The sequence below is a fragment of the Thunnus maccoyii genome, chromosome 2 (assembly GCF_910596095.1).
Source record: "Thunnus maccoyii chromosome 2, fThuMac1.1, whole genome shotgun sequence".
In the NCBI taxonomy this organism is placed as follows: domain Eukaryota; kingdom Metazoa; phylum Chordata; class Actinopteri; order Scombriformes; family Scombridae; genus Thunnus; species Thunnus maccoyii.
In genome coordinates, this window is record NC_056534.1 from 1708383 (window position 1) to 1731908 (window position 23526).

Below are 23526 nucleotides of genomic sequence, written 5' to 3' on the forward strand. Positions count from 1 at the left end.
TGAATGTCTGATGCACATTTTGGGCCAATCCATCAAGTAGATGTTGATATTTCACACGATAACTGATAACTTTGACCTGCTGGTGGCGCTACATGAAAATTCATCGGGAGACCAACGTGATCACAGTTCATCCTGTTGCACCAAATTTCATGGCAATCCATCTGATAGTTGAGATATTTCAGTCTGAACGAAAATGGTCGACCGGCAAACATCCATTGAGCCCCGCTGCTAGCATGACTAAAATAAGTCGACTTCACAATAAAAACACTTAAAAGTTGCTCAAACTTTTCTTTATCTGACTTACTCTCCAAATCAATTAATTAACAAGGCTCAATAATCACTCTGCAGATTGTCGGCTGGTTTTCGCTGAATCCAAATTTAATTACTTATTCTCATTTACAGGTGTCCAGAGAGATAATTAAAGCCATTGATCATCCTCACGCCTGCAGACGTGTGCTAACCACCAGCTAATGCTAATCTCCTTGTGTGAGTAACAGCCACATATGTGATTTATTTCATGTTTCCTGTTTTGCTCATGTTGCTCTGGACCAACGAATGAATGTAATGTGATCTAACACAAGAACCCTGCAGCATGTTTACCTCTGAACCTTTGAGAAGGTTAAAGTCAGAGAAAAGCTGATTCAGCTCTGTGATAATATTTAAACATGCAGTTTGTGGCGTTTTATTGGATTTCTTTAGGCTGCAAGTGTTCCTGTTATTTCGTCTATTTGCATACAGTATAATAAACCAAAATGTTTGATGACTTTGCACAAATATTAACCAAGAACCATTCCTGGACATTTATAGGATTTAAGAGTAAAACCACATGAAGGCCTCAAAGCATTATGAGCAGTTACAGAACCAGTCAAAAGTTTGGACGCGCTTTCTCATTCGGGGAAAACGTGTCCAAACTTTTGACTGTTACTGTTTGTGATCACATACAGATGTGGCTTTAAAAGGTGACGCAATGGGTTCGCTTAAAAAATGAACGGATAACAATATTTGAACTGAAACATAATTTGAGTCAGTAAAGTGATTTTCTAATTTTCAGCTCCAACAGCTGAAAAAATGGATGTAACAAACATTTATTTTGTCTCCATTTGATTAGTAGATTAATTAGATGACAGAGAAAATCAATTGCAAACTATTTTGACAAATGCTTAATCTCAAAAAGCCTCTCAAATGAATATAATATAAATGAATTGAATGTCTTTGTGTGGACAAAACAAGACCTTTGACTAATCCATAATGAAAATATTCGTTAGTTGTAGCCTGAATCTCCATGACAACATGTTTCCAAACCAGCCTGCGGAATCAAACTACCAACTCTTTGCTCACAAACTCTTCTTTGAGATACTTCACAAACATTACAGTGATATATTGACCCTTTCCTTGAAGGGTCAGTTCACCCAAATTACAAAAAAAACAAGACATTAAACAAAGAAACAAACACATTTGTTCCATATTTTTCTTTTTCTGGGTTGTCAGATTTCTGCCTCCAGCCTGTTACCATGGAGGTGAATGAAATTGTGTGTTTTCAGCACCATTAATTCTGGATAATCCACAGAAACTGTCTCTTCTATTGATGAATCAGGAGCTGAACTTTTCCTCTGCAGTGACAGCAGAGATGTTTGTGTTGATCACAGTGAACAGATGAAGTTCGTCTGTGTGAAATGTTGAAATCCTTCAGTATTAATACATCAGTGAAATAGTGAAAAAAAAATAAGATGAACGTGGCTTCTGTCTGACCTCCACAGTCTGGATGTGAAAGTGTTTTTGTGGAGTCGCTCATGAAACAGCAGGAATTACTTTCAGTCATCAAACTCCTGATTTCTGTCTGCAATCAGAAGAAATGAGTCACTTCATGCAAAAATCTCAAACATGTGCTCCGTCTTTAGCGGCTCCTGGTCTGGTCCTTTTGTCTGCACGACGCTCAGAATGAAACATGAAGATTTAATGTAGATTTCATGGAGCAGAGACTCGTGGTGTCAGTTTGTTGTTGGAGCAGCTGAAGTTTAAACATTTAGTTTGTAGATTAGAGCCTTTATTTTATTGATATTTGATGACTACATATAACTGCCTCTACAGGATCTCCTGGACAGTTTTCCAAGCAAAAAGGCTTAAAAATTGATCTACACTGGTTGTCTACTTCCTACAACCTGGATTCATCTAGTAGTTCCAGTGAAAACTGTTAACAGTGTGTTTTATGTTTGATACAGAGACACTGACAGCTGTTCTCACCTTGTATTTGAGTCGAGGCAGAAATCTCCAAACATGCACAAATAAAACCAAAACTACCTGCCTGGATAGAAACCACCGGAGGCAAGAGAGGAAACATGTCTTTGTAGTTTGTGTGAACTGACCCTTTAACTTGCAGATCTCAGCATCCTCTCTGGGTGTTTTCAGGCTACATGAGAAACATCCAGCTCAGATTTCACAGAAACTCCCCAAACTGTCCGACTGTTCCTGGCCGTTCTCCGCCTGCTCGCTCTCTGGTGGTGTTGGATTTAGATAAAGAACATGTGTTAGTTTCCGCCGACATCAATCATCCCCACAGCGCTGATAATCTCTCTGCTGCAGGCCTGCAAGAGGTCAGAGGTCAAGGACATTAAGATACTGCTAATCACTTCAATCTGGGACCAGATTCTTTTGGATAGTTTGACCTTTTATGGATTTCTTTGCTGACTGAGTGTTTAGACAGATTGTTCAGGCCTGCTGAAGTGCCTTTAAGCAAATGGCTCTCCCATTCAGAATCACAAACCACAGGAAATAAAAACTAGCGAGAGATGCCTCATGTTTTCTCTTTTTCTCTCTCAAACTTTTTGAGTGCTGTTAAAGTGTCAGTTCACCCAGAATACAAAAAGTATATTCATTTATATGTTCTCCCCTTCTTGTAGCTGGGGAATCTCTTCATGCAGATAGTTTTATTTGTCTGTTTATCTTTCTCCAAACTTCTGACTTCAACAACAAAACATAATAAGTGAACCGAATTTCATTTGTGTTGCTGAAAATTTTGAAGAACAAAAACATAAAACACAACTAAATTGATCAAAATGATTCAAAATGTTGCACTTATAATTTGTGAATTTTGTCCGTGCTAGCTTCAGGGATGGCAACATCAGTTAGTCATCTTTGGCGCCTCGCTGAGGAGGCTTTGACCTGTTTAAAGGACCAGTGTGTAAGATGTAGTGGCATCTAGTGGTGAGGCTGCAGATTGCAACCAACTGAATACCACCTCCTCCTCCCCTTCCAAGTGTGAAAGGGAACCTACAGTGATAGTGAAATGTGAAAGCTCCTCTCTAGAGTCAGTGTTTGGTTTGTCTGTTCTGGGCTACTGTAGAAACATGGCGGTGCAACATGGCGGGCTCCATGGAAGAGGACCTGCTCCCTATGTAGATATAAAGGCTCATTCTAAGGTAACAAAAACACAACAACTCTTATTTTCATGGGATTATACACTAATTAAAATATACTCATGAATATTATATTCCATTTCTGCCAAGTCCGCTCTGTTAGATGCCACTAAATTCTACACACTGCACCTTTAATGTCCATGTCTATTACAGACCAGATCCTTTAATTTCCTCATGGTTAAAACGCCGTCCAGAATCATGAGTTTAATTACTGAAGAGGAGCACAGAGACTATTTCATTCCCCACCTCCCCCTGAGACGTTGATCCTGTTTAGATTAGATTCACTAATCCAATCGACTGATCAAAACAAACACTTTACAATGAGCAAGATGTAGTTTGGATTTAAAGGATCATTCTGGCAATTTTCTATGTTCTTCTTGGCAACAAATCTCATGTTTGGATCCAAACCAACAATGAACTGATCTACTGACAAGTATTTTGTGTGTATCAAAGCTGATATATCTGATTAAAAACACGTCAGTGAGTCACACCGCTGCACTGGGTGACATGTTCCTTCATCATGAAGAGTTTGGTCACGTTAGTTTGTTTAGAAACGGCTCCAAAGACTAATAACAGCATCACGTTTTCAGTCTCTGGAGAGTAGTTCTGTGTAAGGCAGACGCTACTGAGCATGTGCAGGAAAGCAGTTCTGTTTACAGCTTCACTAGCTTGTTGCGCTGCAGATCACAACCTCTGGACTTTGTACTACATTGTAAATTTATCAAAGAACTTCAGTACAAAGTTGTTGGTTTGAGTCTGATCATGAGATTTGTCCTTCATAATGATGATAATAATACATTTTATTTATAGAGTGCTTTTCAAGACACTCAAAGATGTTTTACTCAACAAGTGAAAAAAGGTCATAAACTAAAAACAACAAACTAAAACCACTCAATGCTTTGATGCTCAGTTACTGGAGCCAAAAACGTGCTAATTTGGGCGAAGCACCTCAGCTGAATATGATAGGCTGAGACACCTGTCAATCAAGTAAACAAGCTTCTTTCAGCCTCATCATTGGCTACTGAGAACAAAATGTGAAGTGAAAGACTTTAAGTGTTTCAGTCAGCAGTGCAGATGTTTTTGAGAGCAGCATCTAGTGGCCGCTAGAGGAACTGCAGCTTTCATGTTGGTTTCATTACTCAGCTAAACCTGGTTCCACTGTCCTGAGGGGGGAGGAAGACGAAGATGAAGGCTTTCTCTGTCCCCTACATCAGCTGGTGGATTTTCCTTTTTAACAGAAAATCATTTTTATAATCCCGCTTCTCTCTCTTGTTGTGGTTTTTTATTGGATCTGCTTTTTCTCGGCTTTGTTTGAATTCTTTTCCCTTTCATTGGGTTTGTTTGAGCTGTTTAGATTTTTATCGGCTCTGGTTGGATGGTTTCTCTGCCCTTTTTTTAAAATTCCTTTCCTGCTCTTTCCTCTGATTGTTTTACCTCCCCGCAGAATAACTGAGCCTCAGCTGGATCAGTGTTTTGTTTTTTAGGTTTTGGGTGGAGGATGATGGGAAGTGGACAGCCACAGCTCCCGGGCCTTTTCCCAGGACGAAGAATCACCGGGTTGTTCTTTCTCTGAGAAGCCAGCAGCAGTCTGCCCGGGGGTAACAGCCTCTATATTTGATTTAATGTCTAAACATTAAGAATTAGGTCAACAGTAAAACCAGCTTTGACCAATGAGCGTCTGTTTTGGTTACAAGTTAGAATAAGATTTACTTTTATGATGCTAAAAATGACCTTCCATCAGTTTCCCTGCAGAATTATCTTATTCTTATCAGAGTAGAAAAGGCTTTTAAGCTTGAAGATCAAGGTTAACAAAAATAAATAAAGCACAAACTGATAAATTATCTTCACAAAGATAGAGGACACTTTATCTAGTCTAGATATTTTAGAGTAGAGGAGAGAAACTAGAGCAGACTTCTAAGAATTAGACTAAAGTTAGATTTAAAGGACGAGTTCACAATTTTTAAGTCTGTCTTAAACCAACAGTCAGGAGCCCAAATGAACATTAAAGCTGTTTTTCTTGCTGTAATCATTCCTCCTGTTCATACTGACCATTAGAAGATCCCTTCATAATGACCTTACAATGGAAGTGATGGAGGACAAAATCCACAGTCCTCCTTCTGTGCAAAAATGGATTTAAAAGTTGATCTGAAGCTAATATGAAGCTTCAGCGTCCAGAGTCCTTCTTTTTGTTTCTATACTTCCACCTGCAGCTCAACAGGGAAACACTGTCCGAGGAAACACAAAGAGGGAATTTGATGCTAAAAGGACTGTAAATGTGTCAGATATCCACTTGATATGACTAACTCAGACTGCTGAAGCTGAATATAAGCGTCACATCAACTTATTCGCCCTTTTCCAAACAGTTTTTAAGGACGACTTCTCAGATGGTTCTGTGTAACAAACTATTTGGTGCGTCAGATAACGAAAAATTCAGACATGAGTCACTTGGAGGCAAAAAAAGATGATTTTTTTGATTTTTGTGATTTGGGTCACTGCATCATGTAATGTGAACGTAGCATTTGGCTCATTTATCAAGTGACTTACTGCTACTTAAGAGCATCTCTCAAGTGATCACATGAAGGAAAAGGAAGGATATAGATTGAAAAAATAAATCCTTACAGTTTATTCAGAGGTTTGTTTTTCTGCAACTTTATAATTTTTTTTAAACTTAATTTTATTTCTGTGAAACATTTAAATCTCTGGAAATAATTAACATGTAAAATGAACAACAATCTAATAAATTTAAAATGTAAATAGAGAGCTGCAACAATTAATAGTCAAGAAAATTAATTTTGATGTTTGACTATTTTGATAATTAATTCATTGTTTATGTAATTTTTTAAGCAAAAATGCCAAAATCGTTCTGGTTTCAGCTTCTCAAATGCTTTTCTTTATCACGTATGATGATAAACTGAATATATTTGGGTTTAAGCTGCTGGTCGGATAAAACACAACTTTTGAAGGTGTCACCTTAGATTTTGGAAATTATAATGTTAATTTTTTCAAAGTTTTTGATTGATAATGACAATAATTGTTAGCCTTATATAAATAGAGATGAAATAACAGGAAATGGGTTCAAATGGAGGCTAAACTACACTGCGAGACGTTCTGCTGTTGGTAGATGAGGAACGTTTAAGGAGAATTTAGTTCCACGCTGAGTAGTGATTGATAATCAGATCAATTGTTGTTTGTTTGATAAACATAATTGAAAAAACAAAAAGTGGTGCAACATCTATCAAATATAATAATATGACCAAAACGACTGTGTTAATGATGCTGCTTCAGTAATGTATTATTGATCCTGATCAATGATATTTAGTCCAATCATCATTGATCTACTCTGAACCAGCTGAACAAACCTCTCTGACATTTAACAGAATTTAAACTAAAAAACTAGCTTGAAAATTTGTTTTTATTCTTAAATTTGTGAGTAAAAGTGAAGATTTTTAAGTCCAAAATTTTACTTTTAGCAGTTTTAATAAATTAAATTATAAATATGAGTTCTGGTCAGTGGTTCTTAAATTGTTTCTGTCATGTTTCCCATAAAGGGTTTTCATATCAAATTCCAAAGTGCTGCATTACACAGGAAAATGCTTAATTTACATGTGCAGTAGAGAGTGAGTATCTCCTAAAAATTACATTTATATCCCAATTATACTAATATGCAGCTGGAAATCTATCTGGATTATGTGGCTTAAATAAAATACATAAATAAACATATAAAATATACAGTCAAATATGAAAAGTTTCCTGAATTAAGATTCAAAGATCTGATCAACAAACAAGTAAACAAGTCTATGAATCTTAACAAGCATTCGATGACAGCTTTCAACACTTTTTGACACTCGATGCTACATTTACTTTTTAGTCAGAATTTTAAGAAGTGTTACGTTTCAATATCCAGCTCTACTGAGCACAGACCAAAAGATTGTTAAATATTTTTTATTATTTTCTTAGCAGTGGTCCTCTAAGTCAACTGTAAAGTTATCTGAATTTGTTCCAAAAACAACAAAAAAAACCCTCTGAATTTGAAATCTGATAGAGAGGTCATCACTTTTATGTTGTCAATAACTCAAACTTGTCATCTCATAATATTGAATGTTTGATATGAATTTAAAAAATATATTTCTCAGTGCAGCTTTATCCATAAGTTCCGGGAAGAAAATGTGAACAAATGAGAGATTTAAAAGACACGGCTGGTTATTGTGATGCCGACCAAACTGAGTTTATTACCGACCCTTCAGCCCTGAGAAAAGTCCTGATCCACTTCAGATCAGCGGCAGTAATTGGTCCCACATTGCTGAGAGAGTAAACATGCCGTATAGATCAGAGCATGCTTGCCAGTTTGTCTAATTCAATATCGATCGGCTGGTTTGGTCTCTCAGAGAGGAGGAGGAGGAGGAGGAGGAGGAGGAGGAGGAGGGTGCGGTTGTTTTAGTCAGGAGGAGACACAGCAGTTATTATCCTGCTGTTTAAAACCAGCTTTTCAACCATTTCAGTTCTTCACTCTGTTCCTGGAAAAGTTCTTTTCTTTACCTTTTCCTGCAGCTGACTCTTTGATTGGTGACTAACTTGCTAGCTAACAAGTTAGCTTGCTAGGTTAGCAGTTACCCCCCTGCTTCCTGTCTTTGCACTAAGCTAGCTTAAACATTGTATCAGACCACTCACTGTACTGGACGCATAGTATAAATCCATCTTCCATATCTGACAAACAATTGTGTTTTCCATAATTTTATACAATAATAAGTAGGCAAGTAGTAATCCAATGTCTTTTGATTGTGGCAGATGATGGACCATTTAGTTTCACTGGGATTCGACCATGTGGCCTGTTGGTCATGAGGCAGTTTGCAGAATATATCTCTTGGTGTTTGGAGTGGAAAAGTTGGAGTAGTTCATCCATATTTGAAGCATTGTGTTGCTCTGGTTCTTCAGCAGGACATGTAGATGATGGAAAGATTGTGCAGAACTGACCTGCTGACCTTTTGGTTTCGAGGCATCTTGCAAACCACCAGACCACCCTGCTAACTGCCTGACCCCGTGTTTAGCTTGTAATGCTAATTTCCATATTCTGACTTTGATCCCGACTTCACCGTAACCATTTCACTTCCCTTTTTTAGCCACAACTAATTCATAAAACCCCAGTTCGTTCCGCCAAAACGCTGCTAATGCTCTTGGTGTCAAACTCATTTACGTTTCTGCTGGGAGGACGGTGGTATATTGTGCATACTGTGGTTTGGCGGCCCGCTGCGTGTTCTCCCACATGGCTTTCTTCCAGGTTTAGGATCCCTGAGGCTGGTGAGCAACACCGCAGATGTTTACCCCAAAACCAAAGCAGAGAAACTGCATCCTAAGCAGTACTTTTCCTGTCAACGCTACCTACTGCTCCGTTTAGGAACAGCGAGCCAGGCCGAGCTCAGAGCGGCAGATTCGCATCTTTGTTAGAAGAAGAAACAGACCACCCAAACTGGGCCGAGCCGATTCAAGTCATAGTCAGTTCAGAAATGCCACCAAATCACTGGCAGCAGACAGTTTAACAATGAGTCACTTTAGCTGGCAAAGTTTTAATTGTTTTGTTCTTCATCATGTGGCTTTGGAGATGCACAGGCTTGAAAATCCAGCCATTATGTTATGAGTCAGAGTGGAAACAAACACTCAGGTCGACATACAGCAGCATGTGGTAGTCATTACGCACTCCGAACACTATTGCAAAACACACATACACTTATACACACACTGTGGGATTTATGGAGAATTTAAGGTATGTACGACAGTCTCTGCTGTGGGTTCAGATTTAGAGTTTGGACAAGATGATTTGGCTTCACGTCTGCTGGAATTAAACTGTTGGCCTGTGCTGATACATGATTTTAGATTATTAGGAATTTAATTAATCCTCAAAGGAGGAACTCAATCTTTGCTGCAACAAAAACCTGAATGTAGATATCAATAGAGACAGTGGAAATATTGCTTTGATTAGTACTGAAGATTAAACAGAAAATAATGAGACCAGAAACAGTTGGACAGGACAAATAGGCTAAAGGAAAGGTCAGAGGTCATTCAGACATCAATGACTTTTAATTAACGTTAATGTTTCTTATGGCTTCATTCAGACATGACAGGACATTTACGGAAAGAGACGATGCTCGTGTGATATTTGGCACCTGGTACACAAGGTGGATTTTAAAACTTATTTTGCTGTTGAAGTTTTAATTAATGAGCACTGTGAGCATGTATATAGCATTCAGTTCAGATTTGTTCAGAGTGATACAGAAATGTTTCCGGTCTGACCTCATAAGATTGCAGTCATGACATAAAAGTGATCTGGGTGCTTATTTAGACATGAGACCAACATGTTATATAGACATGAGATTAGTGCAAAGGGGTTCAGGTCTGTAAGGGGCTTTATACAGATGTTACTGTCCTGATGGATCCTGTTGACTTGAATAGATTCTATTGATGTTCACAAAGATTCTGTATTCTCAAAAACAGGCAGAATGTAAGAGGGTGTATTATCTGGAAAAATAGGCACTATATGTAGAGTTATCCAACCAACGACTGAATCACCCAATCAGCTCAACCAACTAACTCAACCAACCTAACCAACATACTCAACCAACCAATCCAGCTTAACCAACCAACTCATCAACTAACTCAACCCACAAACTCAACCAACCAACCAACCAACCAACCAATACAACTTAACCAACCAACCCACCAACTAACTCAACCCACAAACTCAACCAACCAACCCACCAACTAACTCAACCCACAAACCCAACCAACCAACCAACCAACCAACCAACCAATACAACTTAACCAACCAACCCACCAACTAACTCAACCCACAAACCCAACCAACCAACCAACCAATACAACTTAACCAACCAACCCACCAACTAACTCAACCCACAAACCCAACCAACCAACCAACCAACCAACCAATACAACTTAACCAACCAACCCACCAACTAACTCAACGCACAAACTCAACCAACCAACCAAACAACCAATACAACTTAACCAACCAACCCATCAACTAACTCAACCAACCAATCCAACTCAATCAACCAACCCACCGCCAATCTCAACACACAAACTCAACCAACCAACCAACCAACCCAACCAAAATTTCCCAAAATGTCAAACTGTTCCTTCAAGCTTCTGTTCCACTTCAGTGAAGTTTCTGTGAAGAGCATAACTGGGGCATGAGGTTTCTGTTTTCTTTCTGCCTGATGTGTTGCAGTCAGTGTGCGATAAGTGTGTTTGATGCAGTGATACAAAGTCTGCGTCCCACCCAGAAACCTGCAGCAGCAGGTAGGAACATCAGCACACCTGCAGCTGGGAAACAACTCTGGAAAAATATCAACACAACACTTTTCCCAGCAACTGTGTGTGGTGAAAACAGTGCCTAGAGGAAGTTTGTATGTGTGTGGAGGAAGGTGTAAATTAATGTTGACATCAAACGATATCCCAGCATCCCTTTGTCTCTGCAGATGGGCAGAGTTCCTGACAAACACTGAGTCACAATTCATTCAGCCAGGTGTGTGTGTGTGTGTGTGTGTGTGTTTACAAAAACTACACACCAGGGCGGTGTGTGGTGAAACACAAAAAAGTGAAATACTTCAGAGTTGTTTATTTAGAGGAAGTTCTGAAGGACTAAAGTTAAAAAATGAAATTGTAACCACATTATAACTGCTAGCTGACAACCTTCTGTTTGCGGCGGCCTCTCCTAGTTCCGACTATGCAGTGAAATATGTCTATGATCGTCAGTTTGCTGCGAGAAATACTGGCTGGGAGCTAAATCAGCTGAGCGATCCTGGTCTGCTGCACCCAGTGGACCCAAAGGAGACCAAGGCCTCGCCTGGAGCTGCAGTGTGACAGTACGTGGAAGCTGGGCAAGCACGGAGGAGTGCAAGCTAGGCTAACTGCTAACCCATACAAACGGGCCGTTCCAACAGTCATGCTGCATAATGTTTTCTGGACAGCAAAATGGATTATTATTTATTATTTCACTCCCCCATCAGTGCTGGTCACTTGTTGACATGCAAGAGCTGTTTACATCGAACTGAGACATGAACTTTCATGCAACTTCATACAACTTTGTGAATTGTTAAATCGGTGAGGCACTCGTTTACTGGCTCTGGGACTGGGCAGGGGATTTTTAAATTTTTTTCTCCTTTATAGCTACCTATTGTTCTTCCAGTCCTGTCTAGTACGTTAGGCATAGCGGGGCTTGTCTATCCTGTACTTTTGTCTTATTTGTTTCTGTTTTTTGGCTCCACCTGCAGCCCTTTTCCTTTGCTGCTCACCTCAGTTATTTGTCCATTTTGTGAGTTTTGTTGTCTGTTTGGTATTTAAGTTTGTAATCTGTAGTTGTTAGTTTATGTCTTATGATTGTTAAGATTTGATCTATTTGTTTACAATGTAATCCATGTTTCACTTATGTTACCTTGAGTTATGTGCATTATCTTGTCCCTTCTAGTTGAATGTAACCAACTGGTGTCAGAGTGCTGCTGCATTGTTTAGTCGGTTTTGAATTACATTGATCATGTTGGTCATGTATCGTTTACTGTTTGATTGCAGCTCTGTGCAGCACTTTCTGCACTAGTGCACTACTGCTTTGTCTAGAGAACCAAGCATTTAGTGATTTCTTTTAATGCATCGTGTGATTGCAGTGGTATGCAGCACTTTTTTGCACTAGTGCACTACTGCATTGTCTCGTCAGTGAGGTATGTTTTTGTCCATGTATTGTATTGTCATGTATTGCTTGATTGCAGCTCCGTGTAGCACTTTTGCCCAAGACAAAATTCCTTTGGGACATTAAAGTTGATCTCACCTCAACTCCACCTCCAACTCCAAATGCTTGCCTCACTACACTGGCGTTATGTTGCTTCCCTTAGCCTTAGACCTTTTCTGGCTCGTAACACAGCTACTGTTTCAAGCTTGGTGCTCTTCCTCCAGCCAAGAGTCACAGTAACATGGAGCCAGCGTCTCCTGTGGACATGATGGGATATGTGACAGAACATCTAATCCGATACACTTTTTGTCAGAAAACTTTCTTAACTGTAACATTGCGGTCGCCTAAAAACAGCGTTTAGTTGTAATAAAACACCCATCAATGAGTCGGATTATCAGTTTTACTGGTGAGTACATTTTGTTTTAATGGTTTTAGGCCTGTTTTTCGTTAGCAAAAATTAGCATTAGCATTATCACCGTTAACCATAGATTGTAAATGCACCGTACTAACCAAGCTAGCAGCTAGGCTATGGTCAGCTCAACCCTCTCGTCCAAATATGGTCATTTCTGGCTCCAAAAATCAAACATGGCAACGGCCAAATCCAAGATGGCGATGGTCAAATTGCTACACTCGAGGCTTCAAAACGGCAGTTCGCAAACCAATGGGTGACGTCATGGTGACTACGTCCATATTTTTTTACAGTCTATGGTACTGCATTTAAAGATGGCACCTGTTCATTCTTATGAACGTTGCTCAGTGGCACATGAAGCCAAAGGATGAGGAGTAATTTCACTCAAACATTTAAGCACCGTTTTACCGCCACTCCATTTCCAATGACAGTGTGTGGAGAAAAATGCTTTTTGGCCAGTGTGCATCATGTGACAAATCCAGAAGTTGTAATTACACAGTTTGGCTACTATGTCAGTTTGATGACATCGTGTGTATTATTTGAAGTTTTTCAATAGCAATGACTATATAACACCATATACAATAGTCTTGGTACTGTTACAAAACTAGTTTTTTTGAAACCTCCCAGTGAGAAATATAAACATGTTCATCTGCAAAAGTCTGCAGAAGAAGCTGAAAAGTTGTCAAATGTTAAATGTTCTCTAAACACAAGCAGCTGTACCAGATTAGTACCCAAAAATGATCTAAAATTGATATAATAAGACGTCCCAGTCTGAGCAGGAAGAGGAAACTAAAACCAAACTGCTGCACTGAGCAGAAATAAGTGTTTAGGAAGAAGTTTTGCCATTAACTTCTAACTTCATCCACCCTGGAACTTTTTTGCTCAGAGCACAAACTTCTTTGTGCAAACTTTTGTTTTCTTTTTCTTTTCTCAGTTTGCAGATTTGATTGTGAGAAATTGAGTCAAGATGTCGGGACGTTTTAGAGAAAGACAGCGGACAGACGGAGCTGAGAGAACAAGAGAAGGACAATAAAACATGTCAGGAATCATGACGCGAATGAATCACTGTTGTTTCATTTACTCCTCTCGGTTCAGCCTGAGGGAGCTGACGTCAGTCCCCTTTCTCCTCGCTGTCTCCAGACTCCTGCAGTTCCCACAATTGTCTGTGCACGAGCTGAGTCATACTGCACACACACACACACTCTCCAACCACACCCCTTACAGAGCAATTTGTGAAAACACTCAGTTCTTAAATTACAAAAGCCATAACAACCAGAAAGCAGTTGAACTTTGAATCGATTCTCTCGGGGTTGAAACCTTAACAGCTCCACATCTGTTCACATTATTAGTGTAGTCGGTCACAGCGGGCATTGAACCCCAAACCCGCTGGAAGTGTTAGCAGTGCCTTGCTCCACAGAGGGTCTGCAGCATTAAATCCAACTTTCAAACTCGAATATCTCAGTTGACATGAAGCTGGTGCCAATGTCTTTATAAAGGCAGACTCGAGTTTCTCAGAGGGATCAGTGGAAGGTTCTGGAGGCGGCGAGCGGCGTTGGTGATCCTAACGATCACGTTAGCTCCGCTTTGCCAACAAGCTTTTGAAGCAGCCACAGTACAGAGGTTCACATTTCATTACTCGGACCATTTAAAACACCAAAAAGACTAAGGGACACTGGGTTGTCTTTGGTGACTGTGTGTGTGTGTGTGTGTGTGGTACAGACACCACAGTAAAGACAGTTAGGTTTAACCATTATGGTTTTGGAGTGCCAAAAGCTACTGATAGTGGGTGTTTTGTGCCAGATTCTAACATTGAACCAGAGTCTTTTTTTTATGATTTAGCTCATTAACTACAAATCACATGTATTTTACATTATTTATGATTTTCAGATGTGTTTTTCTGAGCTTCCAGGGAGCTATTGGTTTACTTTAAGATCCCCTCCACACACGTTTTAAGATGTATAAAAAAAGACGGCTTTGAATAATGATGTGTGCCTAACATGTTTTTTTTAAAGTTTTCCAGAAGGACACAAGATGTTTCCTCCTTCACTGTAAAGTCTCAGTGTTTGAGCTCTGGAGGCTTCATGTTTCTGCATCACACTTGTGTCAGTTGCGTACTGGACCACGACTGGCTCCAAACTAGTTGTGATGTCATAAATCCTGCAGGTACGTCCAGATGTCAACGTGAGATTTAAACTTTCGTCCTTCAGCAGATGAATGTGAAAACAAACTCTGCACAGAGAAGAAGAACAACGTCGAACTGAAAGGAACAAGAAGAAGAACCAGGTTTTTGATTGGAGGGGAACTTTTAACTTCACCTTGAAAACCAGCTTGCAGAGACTTTGAACTAATCTTATTTTTTTTCCATCCAGCTAGCAGTCAGGCTTCAGGGCGGTGATGTCAGCGGAGCGAGACGTGTCGACGGCTACTGTCCAGATTTCTATGAAATTCTCTGAGGATGCTAATGAATCTGATGACCCCCGACATTTCCTCTACTACTGGTGAGTCTCTTAAGAACAGCTAAACTACCAGTATGTTGCTTTCATTCTGTGATGGTGGAAGAACTATTAAGACCTTTTACTTAAGTAACAGTATCAATACCACAGTATGAGAATACTTCTTTACAAGTGATGCATTCAAAATCTTACTTAAGTAAAAGTACAGAAATGCAAAATGGCTCCACTTAGTGTTATATTTATTATATAGACATTGATACACAGCGTCTGTAGAAAGTATTAACTTTATTGTTTTATAACATTGAATCAAAGTAGATTTGAATTTTCTGACACTGATCAACAGAAAGATACTTTATACATCAAAGTGAAAGCAGATCTCTACAGAGTTTTATTTGTAAAATCCAGATCTGAAAAGTAGAAGTGGAAATACTAATAAAGTACAAGTACCTCCAAAGTGTACTTAAGTACAGTAATTGAGTAAATGTCATATTATCGGATGTAATAAATGAGAATTTGGTTTCAAATGTCAAGTTGTTTTTGGATCTGGATGCTGCTTGACTAATGACTCTCATTGAACCTTTTATCTCAGTGTGTCACTTGTTTTTATAAGCAAAGATTAATGTACAACATATTCAGGGAGCAGCCTTCTCATTGGTTAGTTTGATAAACATCACCAGTTGCAGATTATATAAACTGTAATTAATAAACGTTACAGTTGTAAATAACTTGCGGGGGAGAGGCGGCCAGAATTAAACTTCTCTGTTGTTTAGTACAGAAGCCAGTCGGTGTCTCTACTTGTTTGTTATACAAAAAGGTCAAAGAGGTCAGACATCATGGGAGTAACTCAGAGCATGAAAACACTCACAGGCCACAAAGAGATTCAGATTCAACTGATTGGCTCCGTCTGTCTCATAAAACTCTGCTCGTATCCACACAGAGAGACTCTGTGCTTATCAGCCTTTTGATTTGGATTCCCATCAGCCTCTGTTTGAAAATCAGCAAGTTTGAATAACTACAGAAAAATGCACATAAACACCACCTTCCCCTCTGACTCGACCACACTGCAGCAGCCTGTTTGGCTCCTTCTCGTTTTGTTTGTTATGTTCATGTTCGGGTATCGGGGCTGGGATTCCTGCAGGAAAAGCATTTATGCAAAATGCCCATGTTGTTTATTTGTAAGGGGTTGGTCGGTTTTTGCTGTGTACAGGCCTTTTTATAAACGCTCTCACATGTCTGAGGAGGATAGAGGAGAGAGGGCAGAGGATGGCTGGGAAAACAGAAACAAAGTGACTTCTGTTTGCTGCCCACGATAAAATGCCCTCATTAGTCGAAATGTCTGGGTCAAAAGAGCAACAAACCCGAGCCTTTTGCCCACATTGACCAAACGTATGTCCGAGCCAAATTAAAGAAAAGACTCTTTTCTTTTCTGTAGGGGGTCCATTTGAGTGGGAGGACGTTTAATGACCCCGTCCAAGTACTGTCTCTAGCCGACAGACACCAGCTGTGTTATTACAGTAATACTGAGAGGGTGGATAACGTTTTATGCATTATAAAACACTCTTTTTCAATTAATTGAATTAGAATCCTAGTATTTCGTGTTAGCCTGACACCATCCTAGGATATCTACAGTATACACTATCTTATATATCAAGGTATTATTATATATCTTGATTAGTAAGAGATTGTAAGCAAAACCTCAAAGTGGAAAGCATGAAATTAAATAAAAAAATATAGCCGCAAGTGGCAATTTGTGGGTTCCAACAGAAGAAAGCAGCTTAATCATCAAAACTTTTAAAAAAACGATCGAGTTTCAGGCTTCACCAAGGTGAGCAAAGTCACTTCAGCTGGTTTAATTCTGTTAAAGGAAGGAGTGAGACCAATCACACTCTTGTTTCATCATCAGAAAGCCTGCAGCGTTTCAATAATTGCGCACTCAAAGATCCGCCATTCGTCCCCCCCTTCATCAGACAGGCCTCGCCAACTTACACCGATCAATATGATTCTTCAGGTTTTGGTTAATACTCCAGAGCATGCACACCAGTTTTGGTGAAATTCTGTCCACTGGGTTTTCAGATACACATTTGTGGCGCCCCCTATGGGCTGGACTCAACATGCATTGGTAGACCTGTTCCCAATCATGGACAAAAGTTACGTACCAAGATTTATGATGATTGAACAAATGGTTAATGAGTTATGGCCAATTATCTCTAAGCCCCGCCTTTTGTGAAGATATTTTGGTTGATGGCGGCCATGTTTTTCCACCGATCTTGCTCATTTAGGAGCAAGATTGGTTGAATGTGTATCTCAGAACCACAAGGCTTTATAGCAAATTTGGTGTCGATTGAGTCAAAATCCAAAAAGTAGACGTCACATTACTGTTTTTCACATTAGACAAATTAGCAAAAAAATCCGTCACAGCAGATTTTTATGGTCCGAGAGGTTTTTAGTAAAACACACTGAGCTGGACCTACAGTGTGAGGGGCGGGGCCTCCTCAATATTACATTTTTGGGGCCTTAATTACAGCGCCACCATCTGGCTAATTGGGCTCATATTTCTTGGGAAGCACACGCGTAGCTCATTCTAAAACTAATAATAATAATAATAATAATAATAATAATAATGAACCAGCACAAACACAGATATCTTCTAATAATTATATTTTAAAAAATATCTAAAAAAAAGCATCCTGTGAAAATGAATACGAAAAGTAAATGAAATCTATTAATGCTTTGCTTTCAACAGTCATATGTAACAAAAAAAATAACTTGACTAAAAACTCTGATGTTAGAAACAGTTTTGAGCTGCAGCCTCGTTAATGTTGACGACCTGAAACTGAGACAAGTGACATAAAACAGTTGATTAAATACGCATCTCACACATCTTACGGATCTTATTTCATCTATATCTTATTGCTCCAAATACTCAAGATTCTGATTTAAAAAATGAAATTGATCAAGTTCAATTACTGAGCTAATGTGAATGAAAGTCTGACATGACAGGATGTGATCAGCTGATTAGCCAATGATAAGATCAGCAAATCCAGTTATTTAATAAACCTGGAACGGACCCAAAACTAAACCAAACACCACGTACGTTAAATATCAGCGGGTGGAGCTGAAGAATCAGTTCTCTTTGCAAACTAAGATCATTTATGTTGGTGCTAGCTGAAACCAAGTCACAATTAACGTCTAGCTAACGTTTTGGTAGTTTAGTCTTTATCCATGTAGCCTTAAATGAAAATGCCAGTTTATTTCAACTTGACAATTTTCCATAAATGTGGCTGTTGCAGCCGTATGGATCATGCTAACTGTGGTGCTAACCTCTGAGATTCACCAGCCGTCTACTGCATCCAGGAGAATTTAACCTTTTTTTCCCTCATGGTCCCAGAGTCACTGACCACCATTATGGGAAATACGTCAGGTTGAAATAAACTGGAATTTTCCTTTAAATTAACCATTTTTATTTCTGAACATTTCAAAGAAAGTACAAATCTTTAGTGATGATGTAGAATCAGACTTTGTGTTTATTATAGTGATTATTATTGATTATTATTATTGACTGTCTTACCTGATAGTTTAGTAAAAAGCAGAAACAAAACAAATTTCCTGTCGAGTCTGAGAAACATAAATGATCTTGTGCTTTTTCTGGAGGCAACATATTATCTGTTAGCCTGTTCTTTATTGTCTCATAAAACTCTGCTCTTAATTGTGTTACAATTTAAATTTTGCAAAATTTGCTTTAGTTTAGCAAACAGCTAGAGAGTCAGCTGACCTATCTATGATCATTGACTTCACATTTCAGCCACACTAACGTGCAGATAATGTGTCTGGATAAGCTAGTTAGTCACAACCATTTATTATTTATTATTCTGGGTTGCCATGCCGATTAATCGCGGCTGCTACGTTCCTTTGCAGTTCGTTTTAAATCAAAACAGTTGATGTTAAAAAAAACGGAACAATGATTTAGATTCTGAAGTTGAACCTCCTGCACAATAACATGTTTTTAGGAAGTATAATTTAAATAATAATACAGTACTGACAGGAACAAACACAAAGACTTTTATTTCTCAAGGTCCAAAAAAACACTAAAGTGAAAATGTACGAAGGGAAGGGGGGGTGGGGGGGGGGCAGTCTGAGGCAGTGACCTCGTCTAGGATCCCAGTGGCCTGAGGGTAGAAGCTCTTCCTGAGCCTCTCAGTGCTGGCCTGGTGTATCTGGTACCTTCTTCCCGACCGCAGCAGGAAGAAAAAAAAAAGGCTGTTGGTTTGTATAAAGACCCTGCAGCAGCACAATGAGCCTCTAACCCGCCATCACTCACCCCCCCCCCCCCGCTCCCTTTCCATTTCCATGTGAAGTACTTTTACATCTTGGCAAACATACCGACAAAACTGCATCAAACGACAGACGATTGAACAAAACATTTAGTTGAGGCACAAAAAATGCCCAGATCCAAAAACGGCTAAAAATAAAAACTATTCTTTCAAGAACACTTTTGGCATTTGACGAAAAATATATCAGAAAAACAATATTTCCATCAAGAAGTCGTGAGCTTACAAAGCTGCTGAACATTCAACTCTAAACAATACTCATAAATAAAAAAAGAAATATCTTAAGGCTCTTGATGATTAAGTTAATAAATCAAATATACACAATGATTAATTAAAAAATTATGTACACATCTGAACATTCGACGTGGACGATTCTTCATATTGGCAGCGACTGCTGACTCACTTAATTTTCTCCTTCCGAAAAAAAACCCCCCAACAAAATAAATAATTTTTTTTTTTCCAAATTCGTCATTCAAATACAAAACTCATTGTTGAATGTGAGATAGTGATCGTGAGGCGTTTAGGATGCAACGTAGCAACGCTCCTGTCCAGATTCTGTTGTTTTACGGTGTCCACAAAAATCGGAGATCCAGCCAACCGCAGTGGACCGTTCAGGCCAGTGTCAGTCAAAACATAAATTAAACAGCAAAAATCCATCTGGAAATTTCAGTTCTGTACAAAAAAGTAACATAAAAAAGACTAAAAAAAATGACCAAAAACACCCCCAGCAGGTCACAAAAGTCCAGCCATCGTGAGCCCCGTTGGCTATACAATGTACTCCATCCTGTTTACGCTCTGCGAATGCAGTTGCCTGTTGTCCTGTTTACTAGTCCAGTGTGGGGGTCTGCCTGTCGTGTGGTGGTGGTGGGGGGGTCGGTCCTCCCGATCCACCAGCGAGTACGCCGGTGGTGCTCGGGGGAACCTGGCCTTCTGCAGCCTTTTGTCCACCTCCTCCTCCTCCGACAGGCTCCCCGTGTCTGACTTCCTGATCTTGGCGTTGACGGAGTTCTTGTCTTCGTAGAGGTGGTGATGGATGAGGAGGTGGTGCTGCGGGTTTTTCTCGATGGGGTTCTTGATGTGGTTGAGCTGCTCGCGGGCGGCGCTGACGACGCTGTTGTGGAGGGCGTTGTTGTCCTCGGCCGTCGGGGCCGCCGCCGCCGCCGAGGCCTGGGTGCTGACCCCTGTGTGGGCGCTCTGCTTTCGCCGCCGCCTGACGCACCACAGCAACATCGAAGCAACCGCCAAAGCCCAGATGATGATCACCGCGGAAACCAGCAGCGGCACGAGGTGGTCTGCTGAACAGAGCAGGAGAAGACGTCAGCGAATCACTCAAGACACATGATGAAACAACCATTTCTAAGCTCATGAACTAAAAGCCCGGCCTCTGAAAAGGCTAGTAAGTGGACCTTTGAGTTTAAAGAATAAACCTTCCTTGCGTTGATGTTCCCTCCGTATGCAGACACACTCACCATTGGGATTGAGGTTTTGTCGTCTCTGGATGCGAACCTCCGCGATGGCGCTGATGATGGAACTGTTGGCGCTCCTCTTACTGACCAGATCCATGATCCTGTCTGTGATTTCCTTGACGAAGGTCATGCCTCTCGGCTGGTCCTCCGTCGACTGGAATATTCAGCAGAAAAACAGCATTATGGTCCGTCTATCTGTGACATTTCAGTCTAAATAAATTCTCATTTCGGTACCCTCTAATCACTGATTCACAATGATTTTCCGTTTGCTCTGAACACTTTGGGGTCTGGTTGGTCTTTCCCAAGAATCTGGCAAACAGGATGTGTTTCATTTTTCTGGCTGCAGCCGCAGTGGTTTGAAACCATTCGTTAACTTCTCAAAACTTGAGGCTTTCTAAGTTGTGGCAGCATTGTACCCCGCTGGTGCTCTTATCTCTTTACTTCCATTTTATAAATGAAATTAACTTTTTCCAGATCATAATGTCTTGATTTGATGGGAGTGAAAATCCTGAATGTGAACTTATTCTATCAGCTCCATAATGATGACGGTCCTACATGTTCCTGTAGAGCAGCGGCTCCAAACCTTTCTGAGACCGCTTGTTAAAAGGTTTAATACAATCTGTTCTAACCTATAAGTCATTTTATCTTCTCAGATTGTTTAGCTTAAATAATTTTTTGAAACCTAAAGGGTTAAAAACATTTGCTGGACTTGTTCTTGACTCTGAAAATGTTAAACTGTCACGTGACTTACGATGGATACGTGGATCTCGTTGTTGGCACTGAGTGACGGCTCGCAGGTCATGGAGACGGAGGAGTCGGACGACAGGTTCTTGACGGCGTAGAGGCTCCTGAGTTCACGACACACCTGCTCCACCGTCACGCCCTGTAACACCAGCGGAGGAACAACATCAGCGACCACAACAGCGTGAGTAAAGGTAACCGCTACAGCTGGAAACAACACCTGGTGGGGAAGCAGAAGAAGAAGAAGAAGACCAAGCTCACTGAGACCAACCTTCGCCATGACGTCCTTGTTGAAGGTGAAGGTGACGTTGGCGCAGCTGCTCTCCGGATGACACCTGGCTGTGGGCGGGGCCCGGTGGGCGGGGCTCCAGCATTCGCCCTGGCTGGGACACGGCTTGACGAAGCAGCTCTCGTCCCGGACGGCGACGCAGGTCTGACCGGCCGGACACTCTGAGCCGCGAGTCTTACCGTGGAGGTTACAAGGTCTCGGTCCGCACCACAGCTGCCCGAGACGAGAGTCAGTGAAGGAGGTTAGATTGTTGAGATCATAAAACTTTTACCGTATTTAAAGTTTTCTACACTTTTAAAACATTACAGCTGAGTATTATCCTGAAGATACTTCGTTCTGAGACTGATATTGATGCAGAGTTTAAATATCTGATAGTGATATATTTGCTGATAGTCATAATTTTACAAAAACACAAACATTTTTGATGAAGATCCTTTAAATGTGGTTATTTAAGAGTCGGGACTAAGATATGTAAAAATGTCAAGTCTGGACAAACTATGTAATCAAAGCTTTACTTCTGTGCTGTGATTTCTTATTAATTAACGGCTGAGACCAAAACTATGTATCTGTGACAAGCTACAAGTAATATTCTAATTAATTAATGATTAATAATTAATGTGATTATACAGTTTTTCTAGAAAAGGTGGAACACTGGCTTTAGATTACGTCCTGCAACGTTCACCTTAAATATTCCCATTTTACACTTTGGTTGTTGTTTTTTAAGTAACAGTGTGCACTGATACATACATGTAGGTACGAGGGAACAAGATGTGACGTTATGGAATAAGGTGGTAATAATCTGGGACCTTAAAAATAACTAGAAAAAACCTAATGTTTACCTATTCTAATATTAATATAATATCTATTCCGCATGACCTACTGAGCAACAAAGCTGGATATTTGGGGGATGATGGGTAATGAATTCTCTGTGATGAAAATGACCATTTACTGCTTATTAACACCGGAGGGTACAGATGTAGATAGATATTGCCAAACTAGTTCCTTTTTCTTGGGGTACATTTGTGTTTTTACGTGTTGTCAGGAACATACTGTAGGTATGTAGCCTATATGTTATGTGTATGATGTAAAGTCGGCCTACGTCCCGACTCATGTAGTTAAAAAAAACATTAATAAATACCTACAGTTTAATTCAGTTTGTTACTCTTATTCCATAACTTAACATCTTGTTCCTACATGTACGTACTGTAATGATACATCTTTATTAGTACAAAAAGTGACACTGCTGTGAATTGTGGGTAAATGTTATCTGCACACCAATGAATCCAGACTGAGTCTCTTCTACCTTTGTGCAGGAGATTCTCCCGTTCAGACAGCGGCAGCTGTTGCAGTCTTCGTCCCATCTGCTTCCATCCAGAGCGACGAGCCCGCCGACCACACAGGACCTCCCCGACACTGCAACGACATCAACACTCTGACTAACAGACGCCAGCTGACATCCTGACCTTTTACTTTATTTGATTTTGTAAATGAGTGTTTTTATTAAGTGATTTTCAGTCCAAATTTTACAGAAATAAACATGAACTAATGTGACTGAGATCAAGAAAATAATGGATAGATTCATCGATAACTTGATGGTACAAAATGTTGATCAGTGTTTCTGCAAGTTCAAGACGACGTCCTCAAATATCTTGTTTTGTCCACAACTGACAGATCCTCAGTTTACTGTCACAGA

The 23526-nt window shown here is 40.0% G+C and overlaps 1 protein-coding gene and 1 long non-coding RNA gene across 3 annotated transcripts in view; one reads left to right on the forward strand and one right to left on the reverse strand.

The window, feature by feature from the left end:
• Positions 1 to 321: 321 nt before the first annotated feature.
• LOC121881543 lies at positions 322 to 23384 on the forward strand. The gene is made up of 5 exons (XR_006091798.1): positions 322 to 486; positions 4898 to 5011; positions 14720 to 14839; positions 14926 to 15054; positions 23147 to 23384. It is a non-coding gene; the product is annotated as an uncharacterized LOC121881543 (long non-coding RNA).
• The window catches only part of LOC121881499 (protein jagged-1a-like), a 35449-nt gene continuing 29820 nt past the window's right edge, over positions 17898 to 23526 (reverse strand). Inside the window, exons 22-26 of one of the 2 annotated variants that reach the window (XM_042389325.1) lie at positions 23137 to 23246; positions 21816 to 22046; positions 21555 to 21686; positions 20807 to 20957; positions 17898 to 20629 (exon numbers count right to left, since the gene is read on the reverse strand). In XM_042389325.1, coding sequence (XP_042245259.1) covers positions 20103 to 20629; positions 20807 to 20957; positions 21555 to 21686; positions 21816 to 22046; positions 23137 to 23246 — 1151 coding nt within the window. In that variant the 3' untranslated portion in view covers positions 17898 to 20102. Of the gene's footprint in view, positions 20633 to 20806; positions 20958 to 21554; positions 21687 to 21815; positions 22047 to 23136; positions 23247 to 23526 lie in introns of both variants that reach the window. The other variant, XM_042389317.1, reaches the window with a different exon arrangement.